Source organism: Anarrhichthys ocellatus, unplaced genomic scaffold, assembly GCF_004355925.1.
Source record: "Anarrhichthys ocellatus isolate YVR2014 unplaced genomic scaffold, GSC_Weel_1.0 scaffold1392, whole genome shotgun sequence".
Lineage (NCBI taxonomy): Eukaryota > Metazoa > Chordata > Actinopteri > Perciformes > Anarhichadidae > Anarrhichthys > Anarrhichthys ocellatus.
Genome location: NW_022281366.1, coordinates 86 through 11,457, shown reverse-complemented (window position 1 = coordinate 11,457; position 11,372 = coordinate 86). Strand labels below are relative to the sequence as shown.

Below are 11,372 nucleotides of genomic sequence, written 5' to 3'. Positions count from 1 at the left end.
TCAGCTTTCCAAAGATGTGATAAACCACAGTTAATTTATGTTTTAACAGGGGGGGGGCAATCACTTTTTCACACAGGGCCATGTAGGTTTGGATTTTTTTTCCCCCTTAATAATAAAAACCTTCATTTAAAAACTGCATTTTGTGTTTACTTGTGTTATCTTCGTCTAATATTTAAATTTGTTTGATGATCTGAAACATTTAAGTGACAAACATGCAAAAAAATAAGAAATCAGGAAGGGGGCAAACACTTTTTCACACAACTGTATATTCAAGAAAACAAAGAGCTTCTTTGTGGACAGGCCATGCTTGTTTTGTCACTGAATATCACAGTATGTCTGCTTATTATTTACAAGTCTGCAAGAACAAAATGGCCAACCACAGTCATGTGCATCAATATAGCCATCACATAAAACTTACTATTGCAAGACAAGGCAGGATTAAGAACTGGGCAAAGGATAACTACCCCTGCAAACCACATCTAGGACCCCATACCCAGAGGGACCAGGTACTGGATTGGTACGGATCATTAGGTGGCCCCTGCACAGTACTGAGATTTTGTGGAGAGGAACTGTGTTCAAACTTAGTTGGAATACCTTTAATATGATAAATGTGGTCCACAAACGGAGCAAAATGTTTTGGGGAATATGTGTAGGGAGGGGCTAAATAGAACCACACATCTTTAAACGAGGGCCCCCTAGCGGACCAATCTTGTCCTGTTGCATGTAATCAAAATACTTGATTTCAAACTCCTGGCCTAGTTATACAGATGAACAGCCTGAAGGAATCACGAGGAATATCAAGACAAAAATTCAATAGAGGATACACAGTATGTTAGTTACTTAGTGGAATTATTGTTTTGTTAAACAACTGAAGAGTGGGTTATTTAAATAAAGGACTACCATGACATTTAAATCGGATGAGGAAACATATAGGCCTAATTAATTAAAACACCAAAGTTCATATCCTGGCCATGTATACTGATAATACGATTCCAAATTATATAACGTGAATAAAGTCCACACTTAATAAAGACAAGTTACATTTTGTATTTTTAGGGTAACGTTAACTGTCTCGTTAGTCTCCGCCCCTCTGAGTGAGTGTAGTTGACCAAAAACTTGCATGATACGACCCGACTGTGTGTGAGTTTTGAGTGCTTATCTACCACAGTTGAACATAATCCAACATCTTCTAAGGCTGACATTTTAAGAGGTATGGATGTGTCTGAGACAGATGTGCTTGTTAAAAGGAAAGTGGACTTAAACCGCGGACATAGTGTGGCTCTGTTTGATGCGCTTAGAGCCTTCCCGCTATTTTGTGGCTAACTAACTAGCTAGCTAACGTTAGCTGTTGTTGATTACTTAGCTTCGTGGGAAGAGGCCGCCTGCCGTCAAGCTAGCTAGTCATTTAAACACACTCACGGAGCACCAGAAAACTTCCGTTAACGCTAAACTAACACTGCTAACACCGCGGCTCGTGTGGCTTTCTCACAATCTGGAAAACACCGTCAGGTTTGAGGATAAACTCCGTTAACGTGTTAGCAGTTCTGTGTTAGCTGGTTGCTAACAGCAGTAAAGTGGACAGACCAGCCTCAAACACAGAGTGCGTATACATCCAGACACGATTAAAACTGTCTTTTAGTCCACACTTCTCTGAATATTCTCAGTTTGTGTTTAACTGAGCGTTGGCTCCGTGTATTCAGTCGCTCTGAGCGGTTAGTTTTCCACGGAAGCTCGTGTCGTATTTGTCGCGGCTGCTCTCGGAAGTCTTGTACGCTGTAAACCTTTAGCCAGGATTTCCGGCTCCTTTCCATTTGCCCCTATGTTGTTTTGTTTCCGTTTATTCTATTTCCGTTTTAAAAGTTTTCTTCGCGCAGAGTTAAAGTTTGATTTAGCGAATATTTGTGCGATATTTGCGCGATGCGTTTCTAGGATATTTAACCATTGATCGACAGTTGGTTGATGGGCTGCCTCGCGCCGCGGTGCATTCGTTTGCAAAATAGTAGCTAACTTGGTTCAGTGTAGACCAGATTCAGTATACCGGCATGTGTATCCCGCTGTATATATTTTTATTAATAACTTTTGTTTTCTTCTACAACATGTTTATGATGTATACATATGTTTGCTTACTTATTTTTGGTTACTTTGGCCTACCATTTGGCCTTAACGTGCCAAAGCCTCGCCCTCGAGTTGGCTAACGTTAGCACTAGGATCAGTCAGAGAACTGTTCCAGGCGGTCAGTGAGGAGTCGAGGCTGAAAGGCCTTTATAGTAGAAACCCCCAAATTGCAATTCCACATTTGCGTCATCGACCCTCACGTTTACACACTGAAGCCGAAATATTCTCTATTATTGTGACATCAATGTTTCAAACTTTTTGGATGCCTTTTAAGTAGTTTGTGCTCCTGAACTTTACACTTACAGAAAAATAAAGGGGAAATCACCAGAAGTTATTTTCCTGCTGTCACATTATTGTGTTAAGGGAAATGTTTTCAATATTGAATTATAATCTTTATGGCATTATAAAAATAACCACCACCATTTATGCCATTTCAAACTAATTTCATGTCTTCTATTATTATATTGAATACTTTGGGGGTTGTTGATGACATCTAATGACGTCACCGTTGGCCTCTGAAAAATGTTTGTGTATATATATGTATATGTATATAACGGTACATGCATATAATAGTACATACAGTATGTATAGTATGCTGAGTAGAATTCAGCTAAGGGGGTTGACACAGTGGCATGACCGCCCCTACAATTAAATAGCTCTACAATTTAGGGCCTCAACTAACATGTATTAGTTAGTCATTGTCAGTTAATCAGTGTTTTACAAAATATATATATATATATATATATATATATATATATATATATATATATATATATATATATATATATATTAAAAGAAATACCTTTCATTACTTTCGTACAGTTTGGCTCTCTGCATAAAACAGAATGTCTAAAGGTGAACCAGAAGAGATGATAGAGATCGAGATCGATGAACAGGAGAAGCAGGCATGTCTGGAGGAAGGGTAAGCTAGATAATGGTGATTTAACTTGCAGTTGTAATAAATACACATGTACAGTTATTTCACCCTCTCTTCTTTCACATATAGTGTTGAGGAGCAGACCATCACTGCATCAGACTTGATTCAACAAGATATCGACATCAATGAGCCCGTTGGCAATTTAAAGAAGCTTTTGGAGCCCCGGATCCAAATATCACTGGATGCATATGAGATCTGCTTACAGGACATTCAGGTAACAATGTGTACATAAATCAAGCACGTCAAGATTTCTTTATGATTTCATAATTACAGGTGCGTACTGTAAGTCTGATAGTAGTCTCTGGAGCTGCAAAGTGTGGAATTGCCTCTCTTTTCAGCTCTGATTCAACAATCTGTCGTATTCCTCCTTGTAGCTTCACCCCGACCACAGCCTCTTCGACCAGGGAGTAAAGACGGATGGCACAGTGCAGCTCAGCCTGCAGATAATAACCAAGCCTGGTACTGAGAAGATGCTTCAAAGATCAGTGAATATATAAATAGCTTTATGTTGGTTTAATTGGCACTTACACTACATCAACCTCACCTACTTGTGTGTTTTTTTTCCCCTCATCCAGGTGAGGAGAAGTTGAACATTTTGGAGATTGTGAAGCCGGTGGAAACGGTCGAGGTGGTGATTGATCCAGATGCAGCGGGAGAGGAGGGCACTCTGATGGAGGAGGGTCATCTCATTGCCGTGGATCGGTCTGGCCTGTCTGACGAGACGTCGGAGCAGGTTACACGCTGGGCCGCAGCACTTGAAGGCTACCGCAAAGAGCAGGTTCGCCTGGGCATACCATATGGTGAGGACAACTTAAGATGAGATACATCTGTGTCGGAAACCAATCCTTAATGTGGTAACAAGTAAATGTGATTGTGTATGATGTTTCTCTCTCTCTCCTCAGATCCTGTGCTCTGGTCAGCTGACCAGGTGATCCACTGGGCTGTGTGGGTAATGAAAGAGTTTAACATCGACGAGATGGAAATAGGCAGCATTCACATCCCGGGTCGTGATCTGTGCTTATTCAGCCAGGAAGAGTTCCTTCAGAAAGTGCCCAACGGAGAGATTCTCTGGAGTCACCTGGAACTCCTGCGCAAATGTAAGTCGCAGAGTTATTTTGGTGTTAGGAGAGTATATGTCAACAGAGGTGAAATGAAGGCCTAAGTTGCATCTTGTTTGTATCTGAGAAAGTCCTTATGGCCTAATGAATGTGTCCTAACCCTTTGTATTCATTTCAGATGTGTTGGCGAGCCAGGACCAGTCTGGAGGGGACGCTACTGTCACCATTGATCAACGTAAGTAAAAAAATCTCCCAAAGGCTCTCCATGAAACGTGAAAATGCTTCTGTAGACACTGTCAGCTCAGGACTAGATTTGGGCAGTCGGGAGCTGCTCAAGTTATCTGATCTGATGAGACACAACACAGAGAACTTGTGTACTTGCCTATAGGGCAGCGACGCGATTAAGAACAAAACTAGTACATTTAAAGGGAGAAATGGTCCATTTACTTACAAATGGAATGGCTCTATTTACAGCATATCGGTTGTTCTGGTCGTTGATATTCTGTTCATCTTTAACCTTTTCTGTCTGTGTCTCCAGCTGTGCAGATAATCCCAGCTCAGGTGAGCACACCCACTACCATTAAGGTGCTGAAGCAGAGCCGTGGCCCCAGAACTCCCCGGATCTCTGGAGGAGAGGAGCGCAGCTCACCTGGTAACCGCACAGGTAAAAGTCACTCGGCAACTCATTAGACAAGCATTTCATTGTTTAAGCCATATATTAAATGCTGCGTTTCTCTGGTGCCAGGCAACAACGGCCAGATCCAGCTTTGGCAGTTCCTGCTGGAGCTGCTGACAGACAAGGATGCGAGAGACTGCATCTCTTGGGTGGGCGAGGAGGGCGAGTTCAAACTCAACCAGCCGGAGCTTGTGGCGCAGAAATGGGGCCAGCGCAAGAACAAGCCTACTATGAACTATGAGAAACTCAGCAGAGCCCTCAGGTGTGTTTCTTTTCTTCATAAAGATGTGCTCCAGTGGCTTAGTATTGCTCAATGGTCACATGACGAAGCTCCCCCAGACAAAGACATTGTACATATCATATAATCTGGAGCCCTGTTCACAGAGAGATTCTGCAATACTGCCATAAAGAAGATCTGCAACTATGCCAGCTTTGCTTTTTCACACTGAACCAAACAGCGGCGGCATAATGTCGCCCTAGAGCGTGATTACAGATAACACGCCAGCATCACAGAAGCTGAACGTCTTTGTTTCACTTGACAAAATACCGTAGGATGTTTTTTGGCTTTATGCAGCGAGATTCTGACTTCCGTGTTGTCATTTTAGGTATTACTACGACGGGGACATGATCAGCAAGGTGCAGGGCAAGCGCTTCGTCTACAAGTTTGTGTGCGACCTGAGAACTCTGATCGGCTACAGCGCTGCCGAGCTCAACAACCTGGTGACCGACTGCGAGCAGAAGAAACTGGCTCGCATGCAGATGCACGGCATCGGACATCCCATCACGACGGTGACGCTGGCCACCACCACGCTAGACAAAGACAGTTAAGAGGAGGCCGCGTTAAAGCGCCCTCCAGCTGCCAAAGTGTGCTCTCCACCGCTGACTGGAAATTAAATCAACTTTCTTCTTCTTCTTCTGACACAACTGTGTCCAGCAGGCACAGAAACACAAGGCTGATCCCTGATCAGCGTGGACTATCAACTTTATCATTGTCTTTACTGTTCAAAGTTTGACTGAGGCGGGTAAAAGGGTGTTTTCTTTGTATCTTTTCCTTAACTCTAACCAAGAGAAGTGTGTTCAGAATGAGGTGGCCGAATGTGAGAAATGTTGTGTGCATCTGACTGAATGCTGGAATGCATGACTGAGTTATGCGCTTTGTGTAATGCGTTCATTGTCTCTAGTTTAGGATCATTTCCACTGTATATACCGGTATTTCATGTTTTTGATAGTCACCAGGACAAGTGTATTTTCATACTTTCCATTAATAGACCTGTTTTGTATTTTATTTAGTGTTTGTTCCCTGAATTGTTGGACCCTTTTTTGTCCACTAGAGGGAATAAAGTGGCAAGCATTTTTTTCTAAACGTCTGAGATTACTTTCATCTCTTGAGTATTTATAATCCTGTATAAATTATTCAAAGTGACGAACAAGACACGTACATTCAAAATTTTATTCATGGTATACTGAGTGTAGAAAGCTTTGTCTCACTCTAAGCAAATGGTTATTTCAACTACACACCAAGGGAGGTCACTGAATCAATGCGGGGGGGGGCACAATTTATTTTTTTAAACACGAGCATCCAAAGACCCAGAGTGAGCATCGATACAAAGTTTAAACATTCACCTGATTAGGAGCTTCAGTTAGTGTCTGTACACGTGTGGCTATAATGTGCAGAGAGGAGATATGTTTTGTGTTTCTGTGGTATAAAAGTACAATATGCATGTCACATTCATGTTTACTGGAGGTGGCGATAACTTAATTAAGGGAGAAGGAAATGTCTCTTATGCAAGTTGTCCCGGTGTCGATGGTAATTCTTCACCTCTTGAGGATTTTTAAGAGTCTTAAATAATACATACAAGACGAACAGAGAATCTACATGTATACGCGGGAAATGTAGAAAAATAGAATGTGTATGCGAGATTTGATGAAGGAATGTGTGTGAAGAGGAGAACAAGTTAGTTATTTCTGTAGACCCAACAAGTCCCTGTCATTTTAAGCAAACACTGCACTGTACACTATTGCTGACACAGCCAGAAAGGGAGGACAAATGGGGGCTTAGACAGAAAGACCGAAGAAGACATGAACAAGATGAAAAGACGGGCGGATTTTCCTAATGAAAGTTTGCCATTGAGAGCTGGATCTCCCGTCTTTCAAATATTTACAATCGAGAGGAATGATGAATCTGGAATGATGCACACTCAGAAAACCTTTCTAAAGTTTGACCTCCTCAGTCATAAAAACCCAAATGTGCAGAGACAGCGTGAGTCGGCATCAGGGACTTAACAGCGATAATATTTGGTGAACAGACTTCCAAAATGAAAAGAGTGCATAGAACGCAAACAGTAACAAAATAGTCTTCCTTTCGGATACTATTACACTTCATATATTACATATAGAGCATTTGGCCCATGCAGCTAACACAACAGTGAAGCATGGGGATGAGAGCAACAAGCCAGGATCCAGTTAAAGCAAGTCTGTGTGACAACAAAGCAGACCGGGTTCTGAATACTTCTCTTCTTCATATCACAAGATCACAAAGAAGACACTAGAAATGTACAATCTTGCTAAAATATCTAGTAAGAGGAATGCTTCATCGGACCTCAACGTACAATTTCCGTCATCAATATTGCCATGCACTACATATACTTACAGCTAATCTCTGTCTTAATATATTACACATACAAATAAATCAGAAAACAAAAACATTCAATATTTTTTTTTTTTTTAACTTTTACATGTTTTGATTAAGTATAATTTTTCTGCGTATTTTCCTCCTTTTTTGTAAAACAAACCTGAAACAGTTGGGCTCTAATTGTGCGGAGAGGCTCTCTGAGAGCCCCTACGCCCATCGCCAGCTTTAATAGCTGTTATGTCATCAAACAAGCCACAGCTGTCATTGGAGTGTGTGTGTGTGGTTGGGGGGGGGCTGTGAATTACATGTTTCTGCTCTCAGCTGCGGGACTTCATATAAATCATCAACTGGGCCTTTGAGTACAAATATTATGAAGTTTTTGTTGAGATTGGCTGACATGTGCAGGTGAAACATGGTACCCTTGTCATATCAATTGTGGGTAAATATAAGCTCAAGTGTGGCTCTTTACAATCGAGGGATCAGGGATCAGGGATCAAGAAGGCTTTGTTCCGTTTCATTTACCTTTGGCACAAACCCCAGACTGAGACAAATAACTGATCCAAAAAGGATAAAAATCTGCCTTCGCAGTGCTCTTCACACCTTTCCTTTGCCTTAAAAGGAGGAGTGAGGGTGCAGGGGCTGAGGGCAAAAGGGAGCAGAATGGAACAGACCCTACGAGAGAGAGAGAGAGAGAGAGTGTGGGGATGCGTCTGGAGAAAGTGTTGATGAGCGGTTCTTCAGTTCTGCATCTGCTCGAAGAATTTGTAGGTGGGATTCTCGTAGCCGTTCTGCTGCATCTTGGCCAGATGACGCTCCTCTGGCGTCACTGCTGCATCCACCTACCAAAGTAGAAGAGGGTGAGTGAAACTACTTTAACACACTTTGTTGCATTTCACTCAAATTCATGAAAGGCCTTTCTTTACCTCAATTACACCGTGATGAATAGACGTATATTGCTTCTTCCTCAGCATCACCAAAGTAATGACAATGATGGTTGCAATGACAACCCCACCAACCATCAGTCCAATAATGGCCCCTTTATTGGACCCCACATCCTCAGCGAAAAACACCTGCCATTGAGAACAAAAACAAAACTGTTAATGTACACAAAGCAAAGACAGGACACAAAAATAAATGACATCATGCGTTTTCGTACCAGTTTTTGATGGTAAACTTCATAACCAGCACTTTGCCGCTCTTCAGTCTCCATCCGCACTTCTGGCATCTCCTCTGGCTTCAGCGCAGATACTGAAACGAAACACACACACAAAGTATGTAATAAAAACGTGTATATTATGTGCTTATAGTTGGCTTGTGGAGAAAACCACCACTCAGAAGTACACACAGACTCACACTCACCAGGACGTGTGGGGAGTCCTCTGTCTGGAAGTGGACGAGCATCAACAGGCTCAACTGCAGAGAAATTCACACAATTAGACATTTTTAAAGGGGATAAAATGTCAAATTGCAAAGTCAAGTTGACATCCACAAGCATTTTATGATGTTTTTATGATTGTGTGTGTTACCGTGGTTCTCTGTGTTGGGCTGGTTGAAGCTCTCGGGGTGGATGAAACCCAGTCTGTCCAGACTAGGGTCCAGAGGAGCAGAGCTGTAGGCCTGATCGGGCATCAGAGCGTCGTTACCGTAACTCACCCTGCCGTCCACCTGCAAACACAGAGCAACAGTAATATGGACATATAAAGCGTGAGACTGTCAGGGAGGCTTTCTTTGATAATGCCATCTAATCCAGATGATTATCTGCTAAAAGATGGAAAGTCTGACATTGGCCACAAGTGTGTGTGTGTGTGTGTGTGTCTTGTCTGTCTGTCCACGGCATATCTTGCATACTACTGCACCCATCAGCAAACATTTTTTGTGCTCATTTATGACTGTATGCTCAAGGAACTTTTGTGGTTGCAGCGATTCCAAATCTTTGACAAACGAGGGACCAACAACTGCTTTATCCTGCAATGCTAGGGTAAACAAACCTAATCTATTGCAGGCCACATTTTTAGTCTTTGTCGTGGCTCAAAAAACAGACATCCATAGAAAAGTTTGGTCTCATTTCGTATCTGCAGACTAATGCAGATACGGCAGTCATACCCGATACGTTATGATCCTCTCAAATTAGCACGAGATGAGATAAATAAATCCCCATTTTTGTTATTTTTGCCACCATCTTGACCGACAGGAAGCCAGGAGGGACAATTGAGTGAGATTTAACTCTTCTTGTTTGGGAGGGGAGAGGGAGACACACCTGGCGAAGATCTGCACTCTACTGAGTGCACTTTTCTAGTTTCATTGTAGGGGTGACTCTATTTAGAGAGCCGGTGCGGTCCATTGGGGACAAACTCCATGCATAGGTTAGTGAGTGCAACTCGACTCACCCGCCCATCGCTCTGCAGTGAAGAGACTTGCTGAGACAGCTCTGACTGAACTCTCTGCATTATAACAGCTAGCAAGAAAAAAGGAGAAAGAGAGTGAGTGTGAGAGAGGTAGATGCAGCATGATGATGGATGGGAGGGAGAAACGCTGATCACTGAAGACAAACTAACAGTAGAGATGATGCGCTATCAGCACGCCATCCATCACATGCTGTTAAACTGCTTTTCATCCTCAGTCAGCACTACAAGAGGTTGTGAGGGGCTGCTTCATTAAGAGTGTGTGTGTAAAGTATATTTAGGTTGGTTTAATTAGACGGTATTCCAATACGAGCTCATCTCTCTTTAAAATGAATAAATCACAACATGACAAATGTTAAAAACATGTTTAGCATTTGTTCACTGATTATTTTCCTGACTGATCAATTAATCTTTCGGTCTATAAAATGTCAGAAGACATTGAAAAATGTCACGATTACACTTTCCCAATTAAACCTGTATTTAGAAATTCAGTTAATACGAAACATAAATATGAAAATATGAAAAGCTGAAACTGGTGAATTTTGATCCATAAACCACATCGCTGTAGATACAATTTATGTTGATCGACTAATCAATGAATCAACTTTAATTGTTTCAACTCTACATAATACTAAGATTAACTTGTGGTAATCTCTTTTCATTTTATGATATTGTAACATTTAACAACAATGTTTAACAGCATCATCATACCCTGACTCACAATGCAGATGTGTGAAAAGCAGTCATTCATACAGTTAGACACTTACAGACTTGGTTTTGGATCTCGTTCGCCACGCTCGGCACTTTGTAGAGCAGATCGACGGACTGATTCATCCTCTCGTCGATCACACGTAGGTGGGTCAACACCTAAAGGAAGCGAAGAAGTTACATTAAAGGTTTGAAAGAGCTAAAAGGTTTTTTTTGACTGTAAGTAAGTGAGGTAGAGCACCTGAGGTCGGATCTGTGCAGCCTTCTTGGGATCAACTGTGCGGACGTGTTCGTAGTGTTTCAGCGTGTGCTGCCTGTCCTTCTGCTCTGCACGGACGTACTTCTTCAGCAGGCTCAACACCTGGCGAGCCTGGAGGCGGCAGCGTTGTATTGTGTTAATGACGTCATCAAAACATATATGGTGTGCTGTATATATTCTAAATACACTTCATCATATTTCCTGCCAGCTATGACTGCAGAATAATTTGACACATACGGGAAATTTCCTGAGACAGCTATTGTTATTTGTCTCTAAGCTAAAAAATAAATAAATGAAAATTAAACAGGTGACTTCTTGCAACAGCTCTGTTTGTGTTGAAAAGTCCAGAGATGTATGGACATGGGTATATATATATATATATATATATATATATACACACACACACAGTTGTGTGAAAAAGTGTTTGCCCCCTTCCTGATTTCTTATTTTTTTGCATGTTTGTCACACTTAAATGTTTCAGATCATCAAACAAATTTAAATATTAGACAAAGATAACACAAGTAAACACAAAATGCAGTTTTTAAATGAAGGTTTTATTATTAAGGGGGAAAACAAATCCAAACC

The 11,372-nt window shown here is 41.6% G+C and overlaps 2 protein-coding genes across 3 annotated transcripts; one reads left to right on the top strand and one right to left on the bottom strand.

Annotated features, from left to right (window-relative positions):
* The first annotated feature begins 1,082 nt into the window (after nucleotides 1-1,082).
* On the top strand, nucleotides 1,083-6,149 carry gabpa (GA binding protein transcription factor subunit alpha). Of its 2 annotated transcripts, none has more exons than XM_031839198.1 (10): nucleotides 1,083-1,210; nucleotides 2,938-3,037; nucleotides 3,122-3,266; nucleotides 3,427-3,511; nucleotides 3,628-3,852; nucleotides 3,955-4,149; nucleotides 4,289-4,345; nucleotides 4,649-4,774; nucleotides 4,856-5,048; nucleotides 5,392-6,149. In XM_031839198.1, exons 2-10 carry the CDS (start codon nucleotides 2,961-2,963, stop codon nucleotides 5,612-5,614), a joined length of 1,326 nt encoding a protein of 441 aa, XP_031695058.1. In that variant the 5' UTR covers nucleotides 1,083-1,210; nucleotides 2,938-2,960; the 3' UTR covers nucleotides 5,615-6,149. The 2 variants fall into 2 exon arrangements, with proteins under 2 accessions (XP_031695058.1, XP_031695060.1); XM_031839200.1 differs by having other exon boundaries at nucleotides 1,083-1,600.
* A 73-nt stretch (nucleotides 6,150-6,222) lies between these two features.
* Nucleotides 6,223-10,976, bottom strand: LOC116377552 (amyloid-beta A4 protein-like; the record flags this gene model as incomplete). The annotated part of the gene is made up of 8 exons (XM_031839201.1): nucleotides 6,223-8,257; nucleotides 8,342-8,488; nucleotides 8,575-8,666; nucleotides 8,778-8,831; nucleotides 8,945-9,083; nucleotides 9,806-9,873; nucleotides 10,588-10,687; nucleotides 10,770-10,976. Coding segments are annotated over 8 exons (909 nt in total), but the record flags the coding sequence as incomplete, so codon positions are not given.
* Nucleotides 10,977-11,372: the final 396 nt, after the last annotated feature.